This window comes from Nomascus leucogenys, chromosome 3 (genome assembly GCF_006542625.1).
Source record: "Nomascus leucogenys isolate Asia chromosome 3, Asia_NLE_v1, whole genome shotgun sequence".
Taxonomy (NCBI): Eukaryota; Metazoa; Chordata; class Mammalia; order Primates; family Hylobatidae; genus Nomascus; species Nomascus leucogenys.
This window is the reverse complement of record NC_044383.1, coordinates 32,442,159-32,465,069: the sequence shown is the minus strand read 5'-3', so window position 1 is coordinate 32,465,069 and position 22,911 is coordinate 32,442,159. Positions and strand designations below refer to the sequence as shown.

At 57.0% G+C, this 22,911-nt stretch overlaps 2 protein-coding genes across 3 annotated transcripts; one reads left to right on the top strand and one right to left on the bottom strand.

Moving 5' to 3' along the window:
* Positions 1-8,877: 8,877 nt before the first annotated feature.
* On the bottom strand, positions 8,878-11,961 carry LBX1 (ladybird homeobox 1). The gene is made up of 2 exons (XM_003255363.2): positions 11,143-11,961; positions 8,878-10,437 (listed from the first exon to the last, which is right to left on the bottom strand). The coding sequence occupies exons 1-2, from the start codon at positions 11,465-11,467 to the stop codon at positions 9,917-9,919; spliced, it is 846 nt and encodes a 281-aa protein (XP_003255411.1). The 5' UTR covers positions 11,468-11,961; the 3' UTR covers positions 8,878-9,916.
* Positions 11,962-12,122: 161 nt separating this feature from the next.
* On the top strand, positions 12,123-21,576 carry LOC100582306. 2 transcript variants are annotated; one of them, XM_003255364.3, is made up of 3 exons: positions 12,123-12,466; positions 14,914-15,094; positions 20,624-21,576. In XM_003255364.3, the coding sequence occupies exons 1-3, from the start codon at positions 12,360-12,362 to the stop codon at positions 20,696-20,698; spliced, it is 363 nt and encodes a 120-aa protein (XP_003255412.1). In that variant the 5' UTR covers positions 12,123-12,359; the 3' UTR covers positions 20,699-21,576. The 2 variants fall into 2 exon arrangements, with proteins under 2 accessions (XP_003255412.1, XP_030664066.1); XM_030808206.1 differs by lacking the exon at positions 14,914-15,094.
* Positions 21,577-22,911: the final 1,335 nt, after the last annotated feature.

Here is a 22,911-nt window from a genome sequence, read left to right as displayed (position 1 = left end):
AGTCTCGGGGCGTCTGGGTAGGCTATTAAGAGTAATTAGCATCTTTTGCGCATGCAGATTTACTTCGCTCATTGCCACATAACTCATCCCTAAAAGCCGGCGCAGGCGAAAGCAGGCGCTGCAGCCGGAGCCGCCGCCACAGCTACAGCCGCTGCCCTCCCGGGCCCCCCTCCCCTCCTGCGCTGCCCGCTCCCAGTCTCTCCGGCCCGAGTTGTCCGCTCCAGGCCCCAGACGCTGAACACGGAACGAAAAGGCTTCCATCCTGGAGACCTGGAGACGAATGACGCCAGAGCGACCTCGTGCGGTTGGGGAAGGCCCAGACCAGGCTCTCCAGGCTGGGGCCGCGCCGTCTGGACCTCAGGCATTGCGACCACGCACGTGTGTGCACCACCGAGTGGGCGTTTCTGTGTGTGCATGCTCACGTGCGCGCGAGTGCACAGGAGTATGGTTGCTAGTGCGCGTTCCTGAGAGTGCGAAGGGGCGCGTGGAAAACGAGCTGATCGCCATCCTCCCCTTCCCTGCAGCCCACCGGTTCCCAGGACGACGCTCAAACGTCAGTCCTAGGCCACCCAGCTAGGGCACTGAGTTTCAGAGGGAGACTCGGGCCCCTACCTTGCCTCGAATTCCCTTCTACAGAGCCAGTTCCATCCAGCCAAACGGCCTGGGGCACTCAGCGCCCAGCCGGGGCAACTGGGAGGCCCAACACCCGGCCGCAGCCGAGCGCATGGCTGGCCTGGTACCGGTGAGAGGCCGCCAGAGAAAGCGCAGGCGGAGCCGGGGATCACTGAACAGAGACTTTCAGGGTCGCTGGGGGGCGGCCGGAGACGATGAGGCCACGCGACTGAAGGGGTTAGGGGGTGAGGAGTGGTGGTGGGGGCGGACAAAGGGACAACGTGGCGGTGGACTAGCCAGGGCCAGAGAGGGCCGCTGTGGCTACCGCTCTTCGGGCCGAGGCACCCACCACGGGTTCGTTATTAACGCGCTGGGAAGTCCGCAAGCAGCCCAACTTTCTTCTCTTAATGAGCCTAGAAGAAGAGGCTGCCCTGAAGGGGTTTGTTCATTAAAGATGTAGCTGGAGGAATATTGTCTCATTAATTATCTGGTTTTAATTACACTCCTACCCTTTGAATCCGGAGATGGGAAAAGTTGATTTGGTGGCGCCGCCCTCTTTAGCTTAAAGGGTCGGCCTGGCTAGGGGACCGGGAGGGGCTGCATGGGGACTGCTTGCTCCCGGGAGGGTGTGGGCAGGCGTCTAGTGTATATCCGGCCAAGAATCCCTTTGCGACGGTCTCCATGCCTGGGTGTGTGTGTATGGACCTCCGTGTGTCTGCGTGTGTGTGACCACGTGCGGCTGAGAGGCCATGTAGACGTGACTTGGGTGTCTATGTATGTATGCTCCCCGCCTGTGTGTAGTTCTGTGTCTGGGTGTACATATGGGTAGCTGAGTGTGTCTATAGACAGGCCCGAGCAGGGGTCTAGTGAACAGCAATGTGACTGGGTAACTGTGTCTGCGGTGTCTAAGACGGTGGCTTCCTGCCCGTCAGCTCAAGTGACAGTGACCTCATCTCTGGGTCTCTGCATATATCCCCAAATAGATGAATGTTGTGGGGCGGGGTGGGGGTCCATGGCTGGGGCATCCCAGGAGCTGGACTACTCCAAGGACATGGCTCGGTTTTGAAGGTCCCCAGAGCTGGGACGCCACCGGGAAACCATGGTCCTGGAGGGGAGGGAGTTATTTGAGGGGGTGCTTGTCCCTGCCTCGTCCCTTGTCAGGCCCCGCGCGGCGCTAAAGCGGGGGCCGTTTTCCCTTTAAATCGCGGACACTTTGACAGAGGACATTAAGGACCCGGCTGCTCAGGCTGAGCAGATCATAAAACCGGACAGGCAATTTCTGCTCCCGCCAAATAGCCGGGCAAACTCGTTCTGCATCTTTGGTTTTAATGCACTAAACTGGCAGCTAAGCAGGGAGGGAGCAAAAGGGGGGTGGGTAGCCCCCCCCCAACACATACACGGGCGCACACACCGGCACAGGCGCAAACACCCCTTCACACCCTTGGGCCCCACGCCCCGCCCCAGCCCCCCCCACCGGAGGAATTATCAACTAGGATTTGATTAATATGCAAATCGCAGGCAAACAGCTCCATATAATTCTTTCAGTGGAGAGTAATTAATCACCAGTTAAAGCAAATTAATACATATATCAATTTTGTCAGAAACATGCTTAGTTCAATCGCCCGTAAAATTGAAGTTTGAAGTATTAAGAGGCTCTGCAGAAACGCCAGGACTAAAACTTTCAAATTGATCCTATTTAGTAATCAATCAGGCTCTCCCCTCAGGTTAATCTGCCTAATTTTTCATCTCAAATCATACACTTTACTGACACGCCATCTAGCAAACAGTCGATAAAAAGTTAACAAAAATGATAACGACTCCAGCCAGAGCCATTGTGCAGGGCGGGTGGGCGGCCGCGGCTTTGATTGCATTTCGGGGTGGTTGGGGACTTGGTTTTTCACTGGGGCACCGGTTTGGAGCTTCCCCAGACGGTGGAAGCCTCCCTTCCCCACCAACTCTTGTCTGCTACTGGCTGCCCTCTCTACAAATGGACTCTTCTCAGAACATCAGAACACGAGCAGCATTTCCACCGAAGTCGCCTAAACCAGCTAGCCCCTGCCCTACTCCTGTGTTTGCATAAACTGTCAGGAAGCCGGTGCCTTGTGTGTTTGTGGCAACTGTGAGCTGTGCCTCTGTCACTTGCCTGTATTGTATGTATATAGTGGGGATGGTGTATATGTTTAACGGCAAAGGTTTATCTGCTTAATTCTTATGTATGCTACTAGCTGCCCATATTTGGGCAGGTTTGCTGTGTCTTACGTGACTGCACTGTGTTTTCCAGGCATCCTGTGTGTCTGTGGGTCACTGTGGGTGTGTAATGGGTCTCTGCAGTGTTGGTCTATGTAACTGGGTGCCTGCCTTGTGTGTGTTTGGATTGTTTCTGAGGTGTGCCTGTGTTGGGTGCGGGCCTGTGGGCCTGTCTGGGCTTACCCTTCATTTCCATGTGGACATGCAGTCCCAGGGAGACCTCAGGCAGATGGATCAATAGGCCCCATTATAGACATCTGGAGAGAGGAGACAGTCCCTGTAGAGAGCCAGACACTTCGCCTTGAACAGCCTCTGGGAGATGGAAGGGGTCAACTCTTCCCTACACTGGTCCCTATCCCAACTCTGGATTGGCAGAGGTGTGTGAGAAGGGGGAGAAGAAGGCTCTCATTTCTTGTTGGAGGAGCCTCCCAACTTGGATCTCCCTTTCTGAAGAGCCTTGGGCCCCTGAATTTGGGAAGGGTTGGGGTGCAGACACTCAGGGATGCCTCCATCCCATGTGCTCAGATGTCACATCCACACTCAGATCCATTGGTTACATAGATACCCTCAAGCAACTAAGTTCCCTTCCCCACTTCATCCACCCCCATTCACAGACAAATAGCCACATCCAGCTCTCCATGGGGAAGCCTGCACATGCCCACATGCACACACCAATGCACAGCAATCCTTGCACACACTTGCACACGTACAAACCAGATTCTAAAGTAGGCAGGACTCATTCACTCCCAACTCTGCTTGCAGCCATGTGCATATTGCCATTTGTACCCTCCCCAGTTTGGGCAGGGCTGAGCCCCCACAGGGAGGAGGAACTTCCTTTGACTGAGCTGGGGGAAGCTAGGCCTTCAAGCGCTACCTGGAACTGGAGCAGCCAAGGGCAGGTCTACAGGTCACTCCAAAGACAAAGGTTCAGCCTAGTGACCAGCTTGAATGGGAGAAGGCAGGCAGGGCAGCCTGGCCATCACCCAACTGCACAACAGAGGATGCCCCTATCCCCGCAACCTGTTTTCAAAGAAGCAGAGTCCATGCCTATATAGTGCCTATTCAATGGCCTCAGCTGCCCTCAGAATAAACTTCAACCCAGGCTGAAAGTTCTCTATCCCATCTTCTACTTAGTCCTCTCCTGAGTCCTCTTCCTGTCAGGCCATGTGCTCCCTGCCCCCAGCATTGTAAATGTAAATTTCAGTAGCCAGCTTGGCCAAAATGTCTGGAGCTAGGATTCTGGTTGTCTGCCTGTAGCTTCAATTCCACATCAATATTCATTCTCCCAGCTATCTGCTCACACCAGCTCACTGCACACCTCACACACCCTGGGCATCGTTTACCTGCTGGCCACACCCACTCAGTGACAGCTTTACTCTTTTCCTCTCCATTGAGCAAATTTAGTCACACCTAGCTGCACACACTAGTTTGCAACAATCAGTTGCAGGAACGCAGCATCACACACCCAGTCCCACGCTCCGTTTCCATCAATCAGCCGCACATGCTCAGTTTCTCAGTCGCACATACTTGATGACACACTCAGGAATGTGCCCTTGCTAGTCCCCATGCAGCCTGCCACACACACACCCACAGCCCCAAATCTCTCCCAGAACTGGCAGCTGTTAGGAGAAGACGGGGTGATTTGCAGATGGCAGTCCTGGACTTGGAAGTGCAGATGTGGGGCCCCAGGAACACTCAAGGTGGGAATGCTCCTCCCTCCAGGGTGCTGGTCCCCAGGAACCCCCACCTTCCTTTGCTCCAGTCCCAGGGACCTGTTCTCTAGGAGATTTGGCCTGTGGACGCACCCAGGGGTCAGATTCTAGGCTCCTCAAGACCTGTCAGTGTCTGCCAGGGACCTCCACTCCACACATGTACAGTCCAGGGATGCAGCCATTTCCCACACACCCCTTCGCACACCTACAGCCTTACCACCACTACCCAGCACAACCAGTTCTACTCCCCTCCATTCCCACCCACTTCAAAGCCATATGTACTTCACTTTACAACAGCAGCCTCCTACTCGCTGACCCTTGTGACTCCAGTCCATTCAAATTCTCTGTCTCTTCTTCCACATGCTTTGTAGCCCCTGACCTTACCTACCCTGCCCCCTTATCTGGCTGCCCTCTCTGTATCCCTGGGCTTTCTGTGGTGCCCTCTCAGATGCATGTGTTTGGGGAGCATATGTATTGTCCCCACAAATCACTTTCTGGGCTCCAAGAGGGGCTAGTTGTTGCGGGTGGGAAGCCAAGCCCAGGGTTCAGATGACTGGAAAAGCCAGGGCAGGGTGAGTGGACTTCCCCGGACCTGGCGGCTCAGAGGGATGGAGAGGTGGGGGGGGGGTCCCCGCGGCGACGGGAAGGGGCGGAGGGTAGGCGTGCGGCCCCAGCCCGTCCCTTTCTGCGGGGACTCATGCATCAAACTTCAATTTTCCGGACGATTGAATTAGTGATTTTTTTTCTCCTGAACTAAAATACACTTAAGTCTTTGGGATTAATTACCACGTTCTGGTCCCTCAGACTGGAGTATTACTTATCGGAGCTGCGTCTGACACCGGCCCGACACCTCGTAAAATAAGGAACTGCGCCTCCCGGCCTCACCCCGCGCCGCTCGCCAGGCCACCAAGCCGGGAAAGGCGGAGCGAGGGGAAGCCGAACAAGTGGGATCGGCCGTCCGCGCGCCGGGGGATTCCCAGACTGGACAGCAGAAACTACCCGCGTCCCGGGACTTGGCAAGCCCCGCCGAGCCCCGGGACACAACGGGGAAGGGAGAGACGAAGCCGAGCCGCCTCTCCTGGCCAGCCGGGAACCGAAAGTGAGTCCGTAGAGAGCCCAGAGTCCTGGGGGAACAGATGGGCAAAGGGCTCTAGGAGGTGATGGAACTCAGGCCCGAAGGGCAGGCAGCCCAGAGGATACCAAGCCTTAATGAACTACGCCAGAAGAATGGGCGTAGGGCCCACAGCCCCTCACAAAACCTAGGCCAAGCTCACTCGTACACTCAGACCAGGAGTAGAAACAGACACGCAATACACAAGCCCCACTCCCTTGGAGCCTACACATGGGCGAACACACCACAAACAGCAGTATCCCGAGACAGGCCCGGCAGGCGTGGGCTAAGAGGCCTCGGGCCCGCACTTGGGATTTGAGGCCCTCTCACATCGCCGGTCCCAGCGGCAGCGTCCGAGGCACAGCCAAGACCATCCGAGGTCCCCGGGCCGCGCACAGGAGCAGACTTCGTCAGAACTGGGGGAGCCAAGGAGAGAGTGGGCTTAGAGCCCAGGCCTCCCTGGATCCCAGATCCTCGCCTCCGCCTACAGCCAAGCCCCTCAGCTTTTGCCCAGGGCTGCTGACTTCCTCGCCGCCTCCCTGCGCAATGGGACCTAGCGATAAGCCCCAAGCCCGGGTGCTAGTCCAGGCAGAGTCCAGTGCTAGTCCACGGCCTCAACAGAGCTGTGGGCTGGGCTCCGGAAGCCCACCCGGAACCTGATGGACGCAGCGAATTCCTCAGAGCAGAGGACACTGCGGAGTGGCTCGAATCCACTTCCCACATTGTGCGGGACCGAGCGTGCAGGGCGCTCTCGTGGCCTCCTTAGCTCGGGTTCAGCCGAGGCTCCCACGTACACTTCGTTCCCCCTTCCCCCCGCCACAACTCTGGTCCTTCCTTCCGCTGGCTTTCTTCTCTGGCCTATGGAAACAACGAATTACTTTTCGCCTTTCAAAGCCCGGGTCCCAAGCCACCTCCTCTGTGAAGCCCCCAAAACCCTGGTAGCTGCCTCTCAGTGTTTTACAACTGGCACGGCCCTGTCGCTCGGTCCGCTTCTACTAGCGCTGGGGGTGCTGCAAGTCTTGCCCACTAGACTAGGAGCTCCTTGAGGGCAGGAACCGAATCTGATTCGTTTCAATTTTCCCAGCCCCCTGCGCGGCCTGGCGCAGAAAAGACGAGCAATAAACATTTGCTGAATTGAATTGCGTTTTCTCCTTATTTTATTAATCCTTCCCCTTCCTTCTTTCATTCTTTCTTTTCCTCCTTCCTTCCTCCCTCGTTATTTTTTATTTCTTGGTTATATTCAATTGTCATGTTTTTCAGGCTCATTAAATCCATTTAGAGACAAAAGAATAAAAGGCAGAAGGGGAAGGGCGGGGGAGGAGAGAGGGGGAAGGGAGGGGAGGGGGAAGGCCGGAGAAGCAAACAAATAACCCGCTTTAACTAGACGGGCGGATAAATGGCCCCGTTTCTCCTCAGCCCGGATGCGCCTGCTTAGCTGCGCGCCCCGCGGGCGCCGCAGCTCGGGTGGGCTCAGCCCTGGGGCCGCCGCCCCCAGCCCAAAGGGACCCAGCGGGGCCAGGCCCAGGGCCGCGAAGCAGGGAGCGGCCGGAGGTGCCAGGGCCGCTTCATTGGGATTCATGAGCGTGTTGGGCGGGCGGCCTGGGGCTTCGGGCGCGGGGCGGGGGCCGAGTGGGGGGGTGCGCACGGCGGGCGCAGATGCCCGGGTGACCGCCCCGCCGCGGTCCCTGCGCCGCCTTTGTGCCGAGGAGGCGCGCGCGGGGACCTAATCCATCAAATTGTCTACAAATTGTGAAGAAAATTCAAAAACCATATGGTCGCCAGCGCCGGCGCGCTCTGGGCTGCGGAGGGCCGCGGCCGTGCCCGCACCGGGAGCCGCGGGGGGCTGGGCCCGGCTATTGTCGCCTGTCAGCGGCCGCCCGGGCCCATTCGTCCCGGCCTTCATGGTCCGCGCTCCGAATTACAGACCCATCCATCCTAAGAGAGGGCAATTTTTGTCGCCCGGGAGGAACCGGCCGCACGCCTGCCCCGCTGCCCTGCCGTCTCCTTCCTTCTCTGCTCCTTCTCTCTCTTCTCCTCTCTTCCCATTCTTTTTTTCTCCCGCTGTCTCTGTCTCCCTTTCTCCGTTTCTCTGTTTCTCTCTCTTTTCCTCTTTTTCCCGTCCTGTCTCTGTGGCTCTCCGCTTTCTCTCTCTGCTTTTGGAGTGTCTTTCTGCGCTCCTGTTTTGTTTTGTTTTTTTCCTGTTTCTCTCTGTCTCTTCGTTTCCTCCTGGACACGCACGTTCCTGGCTCGGGCCCGGGGGCCCCATCGCCGCCCGAGACCAGATGCGCATTTCTCACATCAATTTTGCGGAGAAAGAGAGCCCAGCGGCCCGGAGGCGGGACCCCACTCCGGTGACAGCGGCTACTCGCCAGCCCAGGGACAACAAAAGCCCGGAGAGAAACCCGCTCTGTCCGGGAAAGTGAAAGCGAGCGGCCTCAACCCCCCAACCCCCCGCCCCAGCCGGCCTTGGGGCGCCGCAGACCCGAGAGAGTCCTTGCAAGATCCATACCTCTGCCCCCAGCGGAGTGCCGGGGTGTGGGGGCAGAATTTGTTAATGTTGCCAGAAATTCACACCAGCTCCCAGACGCTTGGGCTTACATTTCCAGGTGCCCACATTGAAATTCAGCCTGGCCTTGATGCCTTTAGCCTCTGGCCCCATACTCCCCAGAGATGAGGCCCTCGGGGCTAGAATCCAAACTTGGGAACCCAAGGCTCCACCCTGCGTCTGACTGAGTGATACCTGCAGCGCTCACGGGGCTCAGTCCAGTTTTCAGGGAGTGAGGGAGAATGCCCTTGGGTCTGGGGTAGGATGCAGGAAATGCAGGGCAAGACACCCTCCCACCCTTTGTTCAACACAAATTAATGTTGTACTGTGGTGTGCCCCCACATACACAGGCATTTTCTCCCAGCATTTCACGGCTCGTTTTTTACCCCGACCTGGCGAAGCCCGCTTCTCTCCCGATTTAGCAGCTGCCTCAGGTTTCTGGGCAAGAAGCGCCTCCTCCTGCTGCTTCCCCCTCGCCGTTCACTCTTAAGCCTGTCCTGAAAATCCCCCCCAAATCTCCAAGGCTGGGGCGACCGGCAAGAAGCAGCGGCAAGAAGCCCAGCCTGCCGCTGCTTCTCGGAAACGGGCCCACCACTCAGACACGGTCGCTGCCGGTTCTAGTAAAATGGCAAAGACTTTATTTATTGGAGAAAGAGGCCTTGGGTACAGTCTGAGGAGGAGAGGGGAAGGGAGGAGCAGGGAAGGGGCACTCGCAGCCCACCCGTATCCAGCCACCCTCATCTGGCCAAGTCGGGTGGGAGTGGGGTGTTCGAGGTGGCAAGAGAGACCCAGGGCTGTGGAGGAGGTGAGATGAGGGCTTGGGTCGGCCTCCTCTCTGTCTCTGTCACATGCAAAAAAATTCTAAAAAGAGTACAAAATAATTATAGGGCTTTGGGTTCTGTTTTCGATGGTTGGTTGGTTGGATTTCCTCCTGCATTGTCCCTAAGAGCCGGACTCCAACAGTCAGTCCGAGGAAATGCGGGAGGGAGGGAGGAATTTTAAAAACAGCATTAGTGGGCATTAGGAGGCAGAAATGGCATCGAAAACAGACTTTTCTCTCAGAGGGTGGGGAGGAAAGATCGATTTTGAAACTTGCAAGTCAGGATCCGGCTGCCCACCTCTTCCCTTCCCACATGACGAAAAAAGGCAGGAAGAAATAGAAGTCAACTGCAGTAAGGCCGAGGGAGGCGAGGAAGGAGCGGGCCGGTGCATTCGCCACATGCAGAGAAAAATCAAAACAGCCGGAGCTGCCCCTCCTCTAGACTGCAGGGTTAGTGTTCCCCGCCCTGGTTTCTGCCTCGCCCTCAGCAAACCCGGCAGCCCGAGAGCTTTGAAAACATCGAAATCTCCGAGATTTAAAAAATAAAATAAAATAAAGGAAAAATCAGGCTGCGGTGGGAAGAACCCGCTATATAGGTTTAAATATTTATATAGAAGCCATACAGAATTGCACGGCGAGGGCTTCCGGGGCGGCGGAGGCCGCTGGCGGCGGCCGGCCCGGCCGGCCAGCCTGGGTTTATTGCTTCGAGAGGGAAGAGGAGGCTGCCAGGAGCCGAGTCCGGGGCCGGGGACAGGGGAGGAGGCGGGAGTTGGCAGAGGAGGTCCCAGCTCCCCTTGGCGGTCCTGTCCGGGAGGTGTTGGGCTTTCGAGCGCTAGGAGCCCAGGGCGGCGGAAGACCCGGGGCGCCGCTCAATCGTCCACGTCGATCTCTTCGTCTTCCTCGTCCTCCGAGCAGTCCTGGCTGCTGGCCGGCTGGTCCGTGAGCGGAGAGGCAGGCGAGAGCTGCAGGGGGCCAGCGCCCGGGGCCTGCGGGGCGCCTGGCGGGAGGACCGGAGAGCCGGGCCTCGACTTGGCCCTGCCGCAGCCGCCGCCACCGCCGGCTGTGGCCTCCGAGTTCTGCTCGAGTTCGGCCAGCGCCACGATGTCCATCTGCCCGCTGGGGCCCAGTTTCTTGGCGGACTCTACGTCGGCCTTCATCTCCTCCAGGTCCCGCTTGAGCTTAGCGCGCCGATTCTGGAACCAGGTGATGACTTGCGCGTTGGTGAGGCCCAGCTGCTGCGCGATTTGGTCGCGATCGGCGGGGGACAGGTACTTCTGGTATAGAAAGCGCTTTTCCAATTCATAGATCTGGTGGTTGGTGAAGGCCGTGCGCGACTTTCGCCGCTTCTTTGGGGTCTGCCGCTGCCCAAAGATGGTCATCCCGTCGCGGCCTGGGAGGAAAGGACAGTGTAGGCTCGCGTTGGGAGAGAGGAAGCCCACCCTGGCTCTCGCCCCCATAACTCCGTAACCCACCCAGGCCTGTCCGGCCTGCAGTCTACCAATGTTCCCTTCTCAGATTTAATTCAGCCTCCAGGACCAGGGCAAGTCTTGGCTATGGCAAACCATCTCCTGTCTTTGGTCTCCCAGGAGTCCCTAGGAAAAATTATTTTGGTCTCTGCCCCCTACCTAAGAGTTGGTTTGAAAGACCCAAAGTCTCTAAGGGTATGAGAAAGCCAGGCAGGGACACCCTAATTGCGGTGTGAATGTTGGTTCTCCATCCCTTCCCAATCACTTCAACTCTACCCCACCCATAAGGTCCCAGCAAAAGACTCTCGATTCCCCACGCCGAGAAGCCGGGCTAAGAGCTCCCAGGACACTGGGAAGGCAAGGGAGCCCGGCAAAGCAAGCGACTGCGGAAAGAGCTTGGGTTCTCACCACCCTTCTCCGGCCACCGCCCAGCTCTGGCCTACCCAGAGGCCCCTAGGAAATAAGGATTGGGTCCCGTCCCACATATCTTCACTCCCATAAGCAGCTGCTCAGGCTGGAAGGCCCTGGCGGCCGGAGTGGGCAGAGGCGAGCAGAGGCATAGGGGACGAAGCGCGCAGGGCACAGGGCGCGAGGCGCTGGGTGCAGGGGAACCCAGCAGCTGCGCCTACCTTCGGCTGCCTGCAGAACGCTGACTTCCAGCCCCTTAAACGTCTTGCTGGCGAGCTCCTCCAGCGCGCACAGCGGCGAGGTCTGCGAGAGCAGCGCGCGGCCCGCCAGGGGCAAGCCGCCCGGCGCGTGCTTGTCCGCGGCGGCCAGCAGGTGCGCCGCCCCGCACAGCGAGTAACTTCTCCGCACAGACGGCTTGTTCAGGATGTCCTCGATGCTGAACGGCGTCAGTGGCTTGTTGGAGTTGGCAGGCGGAGGCAGGTGGTCCAGCGGACTGCGCCGCCGCTCCTCCCCCGGCGCCGCCTTGCCGTCCTCCTTGGAAGTCATCTCGGCCTCGTTCGGGGGCCCGGCCGGGGCGGCTCGGGCCGCGGGGACCCAGCCCGCGGGCGGCTAGGGCGCCGGACGGCGCGGGCAGGCAGCGGCGGGTGGAAAGGAGGCCGCACTGGGCAGGGCGCGGGCCGGGCGCGGGACAGATTAGCGCGGCGGCTGAGGCGGGCAGAACAGCGCCGGGCCCCGGGAGGAGGGCGCTGACGCGGGCGCCTTTGCTGCTGGGGCTTCCAGCAATCCGGGGCCGGAGCCGGGGCGCGCTGCGCGGGGCTCCAGTTTCGCCAACCCCGGTGCTATTTAAAGGTGTCAGGTGGCTCGGCAGTGGCTCCTGGCCCCGGGTCCTGGCGGCCGCAGTTGGAAGAGCCGAGGCGAGGGCGCCGATCCCGGACTGCGAGGGAGGCGGAGAGACGGGGCAATTGACTATTGCTAACAAGTTAGCCTTGATCGGGGTGTAATCAATTATCTGCAGCGGCACTTCTCTCTCTTTCTCTCTCCTTTCTGCCTTTCTCCTCTCTTCTTTCTCTCTGTTCTCTCCTCCTGTTCTCGCTCTCCCTCCCTCCTTCTCTCTTCTCTCTTCTCTGCTCCCCCCGTCTCTCTCCTTCTCTCCCTCTCCCTCGCCCTCTCTTTCACTCTCTGTCTGTCCAATGCAGGCGGCTCTAAGTTGGGAAGCTCATTAATTAGCGGGCCGGGGGTAGGAGGAGCCGGCTGGAATTAGCCTGCCTAATGCGCCTGTCAGTCCGGGCGCTGCGCCGGGCTCGGCCCGAGCTGTTTGTAAATTACATTAGCGGCTCCTTTATTGCACCCGAACCTCGGGCGACTGAAAAGCCACCGCCCCCACCCCAAACTGCGAGCCGCGCTCCTGGCGCACCCGCCTCCCGCCGGCCTAGCCGCAATGACAGCACCGGCCCAAAGGTCTCGGTCTCTCCGACCCGAGATGTGGAGCCCGAAAGGGTGGTGGGAACCCCAGCCCGGGAGGGACGCGGCCGCCGCGCGGGCCAGGTAAGACCAGCGGCCCGGGTGGGCCCCGCTGCCACCCAGCGTGGACTTTGCGGAGCTGAGATCAAGAGCCCAGCGCCTCTAACCCTCACCCTCTTGCCCCTCACCCCACTGCCTGGGCGACGCGCCTGGGGAGAGGGAATCTGAAGCCCTCCTGCGCTGGCCCGCAGGAGGTCAGAGTCGGCTGCGCAGCCTTGGGTGGGCGACGCGGGAAGGGGGTGGAGGAGCCCAGGGGTTGGGGGAGGGGGCTAGTCGGGGAGCTCAGCCTTCTCCACGCGGAGAGGCGGAGGAGGGAATTGTTGGCGGCTCTGGACGCCTCTCCCCGGCCTGATCCCGAAGCGGCCGCCCTACCTCCTCCGGTAATCTTGCACACTTTCCTCCGGCAGCCGCTCCCCAGGCTGGCTGGGGCCACCGTCGGCCTGATGATGGGCGTCTGAAGAGTAGCCAGGCCAGGTGCCGGGGCTAACGGGGCCGGCTCCGTGCCTCCCTGCTGCGCTCCGCCCGGGCCCCGGCCGGGGCCCCGCTGCCGGCCCCGCCTAGCCCAGCGCCCGGCTTGAGTGCATGGCCAGGCCGACTCCAGCTGTTCCGGATGCGAGGCGGGGGCCCGGCGGGAGCCAGGCCGCGGCTGGGGCTTTGCTCTCAGGAACTCGCAGGGAGGCCAGGCTTCCAGTTAGGCTGGGGCTAAAGACCTTAGGGCCCGGGGTCTGTGAATATCGGGAGAACCATGTTGTGTGCATTGTTACTTGAAGGTGTTTGTGTTTTTGAAGGTGTGTTTGTGTGTGGTTCTCCATGTGTATATTTGTATAAATGTGTGTGAACCAGGGGGTATATAGGTGTGTTTGAACTCAGCTATTTCTTTCATTTCCCTGAGGCATTCCAGCAGGGCCGTGCCCTCAGGCCTTCCTGTCTTGCTACCCCATTCTGTTTATGTGGGGCCACTGGCCTCTTTACTAATTTTCCATTTCTGCCCTTGGAGAAAGGAGGGGAGGACCTAGAGGGGGTTGGAGTCCAGGGAGGAAGAGCTGTTCCCCTCCCACACACACACAGCCCCGGCCCTGGCTTTGTTTGTAAACTCCTGGGTGGGCGGTGAGGTTGGGCATTGGGCGGCACCACTTGGACCAGAAAAGGGCCCAGAGAGGCCAAAGTGAGGATTTGTGGCCCAGGCCAAGGGTTGAAATGGGAAGACTAGGATTTCTTGCCCCTTCTCCCCTCATATCTAACCCCAGAGAGGGAGTGAGCTAAGCTGGGCTCCAGGGCGGGAAGCAGATTCTTTCTCTGGATGCCTCAGCGTAGGGGACCTCTGCACAGCAGAGATAACGTTTCATGATCTCGCCTTCAGTTGTTTGTTTGGAATTGTGGCTGGCAGCTCTCTGGAGTAAAAGGGACAGTGTAGGGAGAAAGGGTTCTTGTTTGGTGCCCCAGTGCTGTGAGTGTTGGGAAGAACCCCTACCCTCTAACTCATCTTTGTCCTGCATTTTGGGATGGGAGTAAGCGAGTCGGGGGAAGACAAGTGCTCAGAGGCGGGATTGGTGAGAATGGGAATCACAGTTCCCTCAGAGGTGCAGATCCACTCCAGGGCAGACCTGTCTCTACTCTTCTGCGCTGCCCTGGGAGCCACCAGGTGATGCTGGGCCTAGCAACAGAGGAGTCAGAGCCTAGAGACTGGCAGAGAGGGACCAGTGGGAGAGGGCGTCAGGGAGCTGAACCTGGGTGGCTTGGAAGCTCTGGGGCCAAGAGGGGTCTGTCTTCTCACTTCCTGCCCCCAGGATCCCATTTCAGCCTTTTCCTGCCATAACCCCAACCCCCTGACCCAGAGCCTCAGGCAAGTGAGGCTACCAGGGAGGCAAGGAGGCCCCTCTAGATCCAGGAACCAGGACCCTTGGATACCAATAGAGAGAAAGAGAGAGAGAGAGAGAGAGAGAGAGAGAGTTCCTCCCATACTTCCACACCCTTCCTGTCCTCTTCAGTATTTGCATCACATCTGGTACTAGCCCATAGGATAGGACTTTAAGGACAAGCCAAGCCCCTGCTGTTGCCCATCTCCCAGACCCTCAAGACCAGGGGAGTTCAGGGTTACTAGGAAGCTGACAGGAAGGGGAACATGAACTGGGGAGCAGAGGGGTCCCTCTGCTTGGCATGTTCTTAATGTCTTATCCTGCTGGCTAGTACTGAGATCTTTAGTCTTCAGCCACACCATGTCAAAAGGAACACGACATTTCACAATCATCTGCTGAGTTACCTCCACCACCGACACCAAACCTCTTCTTCCCTGGCTGACCTCTACCTGCTGTCCAATCCTATGACTTGGCTATTTTGGCCTAATTCGTTGGCCTCTTGGTCAAACACGCTTGGGCACACCATATAGCTGGGGTGTGCAGTGTGGTGTGAGGTTCAGGGATGTGGGCAACTCTGTGGTATCGCCCTGGATTTTGTTGTTTTGATTCACCTAGATCCCCTTATCCAGGCCACCTTTGGAAACCAGCCCACCTGCTACACCAAACTTTTCCCAACACTGTGGTCCAACCCCTACCTCCACTGCCAAAAAACTCCATTGTGTGGGGGTCTGGAATCTTCTGGACTCCTGGGAGCCCAACCCGCTTGCCTCTTGTACCCCTCTTGCAGAGCAATGAGGTATATTTTGGGTTTGTGTAGTGACCCCTACCTGCCTCCTCTGCCAGACCTGAGGGCAGGAGCCTTCCTCTGGGTATTACAGTCCATCTCGGACCTTCGAGGTCCTAGGAGACACCGGGCTCCCGCTGAATATTGGTTGAATGACTTTCTATAGAGCAAATGGGGTATACATGATTGTGCAATGTGGAGGGGGATGGTTTGGGCCCCTCAGAGGAGTTTAGAGATTAGGAGGATTCCAGAAACGAGTAACACAGGGTCAGTGGGGGTAGAGCCAGCCCTGACAGTCTGGGCTCCAATCTTTCTGCCCAATCCCCTCCTGAGCCCCCATGCTGGGGCAAGGCAGACACTCTGGGAGTCTCCCCACCCCCAGTCAGCTGGGCCAGCACCTTCTCACCTGGAGCTGAAAGCAGCTGATTCCCAAGGTCTGCTCCACAGAGGGAATACCTGTCTTCAGAGCATAATCTATATGCTACGCTGATCCTGAATTCCTGTTTGCTGCTTAAACAGCCAGGGTCCAGGTTTATTCTTTCTCAGTGGATAGGGAAGGGATGATTCTGCCAAAAATCTGCTTTCCCTCAGTTTAGGGAATATTCCAGACAAAGAAGAGGGAAACAGCATTTCATGAATTGCCACAATAAGGAGACCCTGCAGACCCAAACAAAACAGGTTAATCCTTAACACAGGAGAAGAATTCGCTTAAACCCCCAAAGACTCCATTGGATTCACTCTGGATTGTTTTGGTACCCCCACTCATTTCCAGATTATTTGTGTAAGCACCAGCATTGACTCTCAGGCCAGAGTTCCTTTAGAGCAAAGGGTCTGACACTGCCTGAAACAAGTTAACTTGGCCAGCAGTGCAGATCATTTACTGTTGTTGTTGTCCCATGAAGACCTGCTACTCTGACACTCTGTGTGGAATTCAGAGTGTTTCTTCTACTATGGAAGTGGACTATGATAAACGGCCTCCTGCCACCCAGGCTGAGCCAGGACTGCCCACTTGGTTTTCACATTTTGCCCTGGGCCACTGTCTGCAGTAACAGCAACGATAACCATGACAATAAATACCATAAGCCCTTACCTTGTGCCTGGCTCTAGGCTAAGAGTTTTATTCATTTCATTTATTACTCACAATCCTTCTAGGTAGCTACTGCTCTTACCCCGATTTTACATAATAGGAAAATGAGGCCCAGAGAAGTTAAGTAACCCATCCAAAGTCACACAGCCTGTTTTGGAGTGATCAGGATTGGAACACTGTCCTTTTGTTTTGTTTTGTTTCTTATTCAAGTCTGTCCCCTTAATTCCTGAACCAGGGGGTTCTTAACCAGAGGTCCCCCAAGGGCTCTTTGAATGGGCTTCAGGGGCTCTGTAAATCTCAGAAATTGTATATGTGTACCCAGGTGGGCACATTTTTCTGGGAGCAATATTATATAACACCTAGGATTCTCAAAGCGGGTGGGGATCCAGAAAAGGTAAAGGCTGGAATCAGGCCACTGTGGGGAAGGGAGGCAAGCCACTGGGGAAGGGGGAGGGAAGCAGCCTCCTCCCAGGCCTGGGGATCAGGGAGGCAGCTGCTTCAAAATTCAGGCTGGGCTCCAAGCCTGCTCCTGGACCTGCCATGCTTTCTCTGGTCACACCCAGCTCTTAGGACCTCAGCTGGCAGGAAGAGGTGGGGCACCATCTGAGGGCAGGACACTCCTTGGTCCCCTCCCTGATTCTCCCCTTCCCTACTTCTTTTGTGAGCTGAATGCCTTCAGAGCACCACGAGAAGGTGGCCGTACCACATGCACCAGCCTCCTCCAGGCACTGTAATCCTGCATGGAAGGAGCGGGGAGTGCTTGCCCTTTGGAAGTACTGGGGGGCATAGACAGACCACTGAGTGACAGAGACAGGCAGGGAGGAGAAGAGACAAGTTCTCAGAGATGCTCAAATCCTGGGTGCACATACTCTGCAGCTTCTAGAACAGCCTTCTCTTTTGGTTCCAAGCTTTTGCTTCCCTCATCCAAGGGTTGGGCTGATTTGTGTCCTTTCCTTTCCTGGCACCTCCTGCTCTGTCTCTAGTGCCCAACTCATTTCCTGGGGGAAAACTTCTCTGCCCTGTTCAGCTCCTCTGTGCTCCTTAGCACATTCCCCTGGATGTCACTGTCATATTGCCAAGAATGTGCTGCTTTGTCTGTCTGTCCTGTCTCTCTCTCTCCATCTGTTGTGAACTTGGGAAGGAAGGACCTGAATCACCTCTCCATGCCCCTATGCCAGCCCAGCATACACCAAGGGGTCCAAGCATCTGTTGAGTAAATAAACTAAATAAATAAACAAGGGACAAAAATGGAGCCAGACAGGGAACTTAGCCTGTGCCTCAGAGAGAGGACCAGGGGTAGGTGTATTGGTTTTGCCAGCTGCCTGCAGATGCGTGCGGCGCTCCTGCCGCTCACACCAATATACTCAGAGGGGCCCAGAAACCTCATTTTCTAATGCTTTTTGGCTATGGAGTGAGTTTCCTGGGTTGTGGACCCAGCTGTGGTAGTGTGGTCTGACTTAGTAATGAACTTCCCTCATTTGCTTTTTTTGTTTGTTTTTGAGATGAGGTCTCACTATGTCACCCAGGATGGAGTGCAGTAGCACAATCTGGGCTCACTGCAGCCTCGACCTGCTAGGCTCAAGTGATCCTCCCACCTCAGCCTCCCAAGTAGCTGGGACCAAAGGAGCATGCCGCCATGCCCGGCTAATTTTTGTATTTTTTGTAGGGATGGAGTTTCGCGATGTTGCCCAGGCTGGATTTTTTTTTTTTTTTTAAATAGGATTGAGGCCGGGCGCAGTGGCTGGGCCTGTAATCCCAGCACTTTGGGAGGCTGAGGTGGGCAGATCACTTGAGGTCAGCAGTTTGAGACCAGCCTGGTGAACATGGTGAAACCCTGTTTCTACTAAAAATACAAAAATTAGCCGGGTGTTATGGTATGCTCCTGAAGTCCCAGCTACTCGGAGGTTGAGGCAGGAGAACTGCTTGAACGTGGAAGTTGGAGGTTGCAGTGAGCCGAGATCGCACCACTGCACTTTAGCCTGGGTGACAGAGCAAGACTGTCAAAAAAAAAAAAAAAAAAAAAAAAAAAAAAAAGAAAAAAGAAAGAAAAGGAAAGAAAGAAAGAAAGAGAATAGGATTTACCCCCCATCATTCATTGGGCCCAGAAGCAGAGAGGAAGAATGGACAGAAGATGGGAGGTGATGGGCAGGCAGGAGTAGCAGGAAACAGACACCCACACGCCACCCCAGTAGCCCAGGGGTCTATGAAGAGGATAAAGGAACCTAAGTGAGCATGTGTGTGTGGGGGGGCGGGGGGGGGGTGTGGGGAAGAATCTGGTTCTGTTCCTGGTGGACGTGGCATTTGAGTTGAACTTTGTAAAACCAAGAGCATGTAAATAGGTGCAGAAGCAGGGACCATCCTGGAGGCAAACGGAACAGCCAAGCATAAGGCCAAAAATGCCACCCTAAGAGAGGTTCCAGAGTTCCCTATAGCTCCTCCCTCTGTTGTCCTGGTGGTGAGCTACTGGGTAAGGGTGAAACCCTTAGTCCCTTGTTTACCGGCAGCAGGTCTGCAGCCTAGAGCCAGGGGCTGCTGGACTCCTGGGATGGCTATTTATTTATTTATTTATGGGGTGGGGTGGGGTGAGGGGTAGGGATGGGATGAGAGAGGCTGCTTTCCTGGGCCTACAATTGGGGTTCCCTTCTCCTTGCCATCTCCAGAAACTCCAAGAGCTGACCCTCTGTCTTACTAACTCAAATGGCCCAGAAACATCAAAGTCTGACCAAAAACCGTTAATGCTAGTCAGCTCCCTCCCTTTCACAGAGGTCTCACTACTGTCGGGGGGCGCCGGGCGCAGGCCGGGCATGGGGCCTGGGCTAGGCCAGGTGGAAAGGTGGAAAGACCTAGTTGGGACAGACGAGGAGACCAAGGAGCCGCCCACCCGGCTAGATGGACACAGGAAAGGCCTGAGTCAGGCATCTCATAATAAATAAACTGCACGTGAATAATTCAGCAGTCGCGCGGGGGCTCGTTTCATTAGCGCCGCCGCCGCCGCCGCCGCCGCCGCGCGGCGCCCAAGTCCCCGCGGAGGGGAGTAGCTAACTAAGGCACTTGAAGAGGGAGTCGGGTAGAAGATCCCCCGCCCACCAGTATCCTGGATTTACCCAGGTCGAGTTCAGAGAGCCTCCCCGGTCCCAACCCCCTCGGGCCCCATGGGTCAGGGGGCCGCCTGCTGGGCGGTGCTACCTCAGCTAAGCCGCTCCGGTGTCCCAAGACTCCGGGCAAGGGAAGACAGGCGGCGAGACGGAGCCAGAATAAGGGATGCGGACGTCTGACCTGCGGAAAATCCAGCATCTGCAGTGCCCAGCCGCACAGGGAACGTGGGCGGCGTGGTTCCAAGCAAAGTGAAGACGCCAGGCTCGGATCTGTGCTCAGAGCCGGGATCCCTCCGGGCTGCTTCGTCCTGGCCGGGATTTTCCTTGCCCTGAAGTGAGGCGCCAGGGAAGCTGCAAGGCCCTCCGCCCTCTCTGAACTCCCACGTACTTGGGCCTCTCCGAGCCTTTCTTGGGCCTGTGGATGCAATTCCTGCAGCACCAGACTCCCCTGTCTCCCCGCCGCCCCCTAGGTACACTCCGTAACTTCCGAAGCCTTATTTCGTTTGAGCGAAACCGGGCCCCTTTGGCTCTTGCCACTTCCCACAAATTCCTGGGTTCCCTATCCTGAGGGATCGCATTCATCCCATCTCACACCCACCAAAGTTCAATCCCTCCAGTTCCTCCCCAGCCCCTTCACTTCCATTAATTAGGTCGACTCCCTTCCTTCGCCGCCCCCTCCTGTCCCCACGTAGCCTCCCTATACCTATGCGGCGAGCCTCGGGCCAAGACCTCCGCCCTGGCTCCGCTAGTCCTGCGGGGGCCGGCATGCACCAGGCCTCAAAAGGGATCTTCACGGGAATTCCGCATAGCCAGATTCCAAGTCTCCAGAGAGGCCACCAGCCCTCCCCCATCTTCTTCTTCCTCCGCCTTCTCCTTTCCTCTTCCCTCCGCCTCTACGTATTTCTTTCCATTCGTTTCTTTTCGTTTGGTGAGGTGCCACCCGCCACAGCTCTGTCCCCTAGGGAGAGGCCTGGACTAACTTCGCCGTCCTCGTGGCCTTAGCCCGGACTGTAAGTCTCGAACGGCTTCCAAGAGGCAGCTTGGGTGTCTTCGCGGAGACAGGTAAGGTGGGCTGGCGATTCCCTAGCCTCAGATGGCTCTGCCACCAGCCAGCTGTGTGATCCTGGGTAAGCCTTTCAACCTCTCTGAGTCTTGACGTTGGTAAAAGGCAGGAGATTTGGAGGTGTTGGGAGACTAAATCTTTTCATTCGTTTGAGAAAGGGAGTCGCCTGTGTTGGGACCTAAGGAGGAAGTGAGGTTCTCGAGAATTCTAGATCTGAAATGGCCGTTTGTTTTAACGAGTATTTTGGGAGCAGCTGATAACTCCTTTTTCTTTTTCTTTTTTTTTTTTTTTTACAGCCGATGGGGTGCCGGGCGTTAGAAACCTTCCCTCCAATCCTCACCATGTCTCCATTTTGCCAAAGAAGAAACTGAGGTTAAGGTCGCGATGCTCTGGCCAGCATCACAGGTGGGATTCGAACGCAGATGGGGTTTGGAGCGGGTCTTGTGTTTAAGCCACACAGTCTGACGTCAGACGGGCGAATCCAGCCCTCGCAGGGCCTGGAGTGACCTAAGCCGAGAGGAGCTGGGCTGAATCTCCAGGAGTTGCTTTCTTTCTGCCCTAGGAAAGCTTTGAATTTCTTATTTTCAGGTAAACGATTTTGGCAGTGCCCGGAGAAGGATGGAAGTAAGACCCAAAGAGGAACTTCCCGCATGTTATGGGAGAGCCCCTGGGGCGAGGAGGCGAGGGCAGCCTTCCCCAGGCCAAGGGAGCAGCCATCGCTCTTGGATCTGTTTTTCCTCAAGCGTCTGTCCTGTGGGGCCTAGTCCCCAGCTGCAGTCCTGGACCTAATGGGAGAAGGGGCTGGGGGAAGAGGGCGCACCCCCAGCTCGGGACCCACGGCAGCCCTAGCCAGTCCCCCACTCTCTCCCTCTCTAGGGGCCTCTCTCTGAAATTTGGTCCTCCTCCTGCAGGACAGCAGAGTGTAAGCCAGGGCCTGGGACCCTCTGGTTGGGCAAGGAGGGACTGGAGTCCGGCTCCCGGCGACCCCGTCCCCAGTCCCAGCAGCGGGGTCGCCCGTGGCGGCGCAGACAGGCCACGGGTCCCTCTCCACAAGTCCCATTACGTTGTATTTATGTTTCATTTTATTGTTTTTTTTTTCTCCTCCCTTATTATTGTCTCACTCTGGGGGAGGCAAAGGATATAATATATTCATCTTTATTATACCAAATCTGTGTGAAGCATTTAATAAAACGCTGTTTCCACACAGCCAGGGATATTAGTGTGAGCTATTCTTAAGTTAATGCTCCTGGACTGAGGGCGCCGCTGCCACAGCGCCTGCTGCCGGCGGGTCGCGGGAAGGGCAAGCCCTGGCCGCTGCGCTCCCCGCGCCGGTCCAACGCCCTGGGTGCCCTTCTCGCCTGCGCGTCGAAGCCACCACGCCCATCCTAGCGCGCCTCTCTGTGACCTCTCGGCCGCCAGCCTGGGAGGAGGGGTTTGGAAGAGCCGAATCCAAACACCCTTCCTCTCCCCTGCCACACCTTGCATTTTGAACCCGCTGTGGGCCTTGGCTTGCATCTGTGAAAATGGGAAGAATTCCGTCACTGCCTCCCTCTCAGGGCTGTTGAGAGGCCGAAGACGCCTTGAAGGTGGACAGGATTTTTTAAACAGGAAAGAAAAAATCGAGAATTTGTAAGGTCAGGATCAATGAGGGCCAGAGAGAAACAGAGAAGCTGCAGGAGTGGTTTCAGGCAACACAGAGCATGCTGGACCCCAGGAGAGTAGACAGGGTGCAACTCCAGTTTGGGCAGAACCCAGGAGGTTTCGGCATGCCTGGGCCTCACCCAGCCCATGAAGACAGCTGAACCTAGTCAGGATCTCGGCCTGTCACAGTTGGCCCTCTCATAATCCTCCCTCTAGGTAGGAAAATAGTCTTTTTAAGTCCAGTTTTACAGCTAGCAAACTGAGGCTCACAAAGATCACGTGGCTTGAGGTGACCAAACTAGGAAGCAGTGTAGCTGGTCACACTGTCTTCCAGACTCCATGCCCCTCCCCGCCCCCATTCTCCAGGGTTTTTCTGTAAGCCTTACATTCTGCCTTCTACACGTGCGCACGCGCGCACACGCACACGCACACGCACACACACACACACACACACACACAAACACACATCCCTACCTGGAGATGCCCATGGGAAGGAGAAACAGCCTCATTACTTTCTATATCCAGGCCCACTGCTCAATGCCTTTCAGAGCCCACCACCTGGCTTCTTACAGGGCCCAGATCTGGGCACACCATTCTTACATAGGCTGCTTGTACCTGTGCTGTAGGGGAGAGAGGGTTGGCAGTAACCAGGCAGGGCCAGGCAGAAGGAGTTGTGCAGGATAGGCTTGAAGTGGGCAGGTGAGCCTCCCTGGCTAGAATCCATACTCTCCTAGAAATCTCAGTCTTCCTCTGCCCCCATCACCCCATCCCTGGGAGTGGGGGCTGCACAAGGTCAACACACATCCTGTAGGCTGCTGGTGAGAGCTCCTTTGGAGACTTAAGTTACTTGAGAAATCTGACAGTTCCCCCCTGGGGCTGGCTGGGGAGCAGGCACAGACTGTGTGGCAGGGCTAGGACTAGGGTGAGGCATGTGAGGTGCCAT

Bases quoted from the DNA above. Each gene is read 5' to 3' on its own strand.
- LBX1 (XM_003255363.2), bottom strand. From the start codon at position 11,467: ATGACTTCCAAGGAGGACGGCAAGGCGGCGCCGGGGGAGGAGCGGCGG. The intron at 10,438-11,142 runs GTAGGCGCAGCT...CTTTCCTCCCAG, and splicing joins CGTTCTGCAGGCAGCCGAAG to GCCGCGACGGGATGACCATC.
- LOC100582306 (XM_003255364.3), top strand. From the start codon at position 12,360: ATGACAGCACCGGCCCAAAGGTCTCGGTCTCTCCGACCCGAGATGTGG. The intron at 12,467-14,913 runs GTAAGACCAGCG...TGATTCACCTAG, and splicing joins GCGGCCGCCGCGCGGGCCAG to ATCCCCTTATCCAGGCCACC. The intron at 15,095-20,623 runs GTATATTTTGGG...TTTTTTTTACAG, and splicing joins CCCTCTTGCAGAGCAATGAG to CCGATGGGGTGCCGGGCGTT.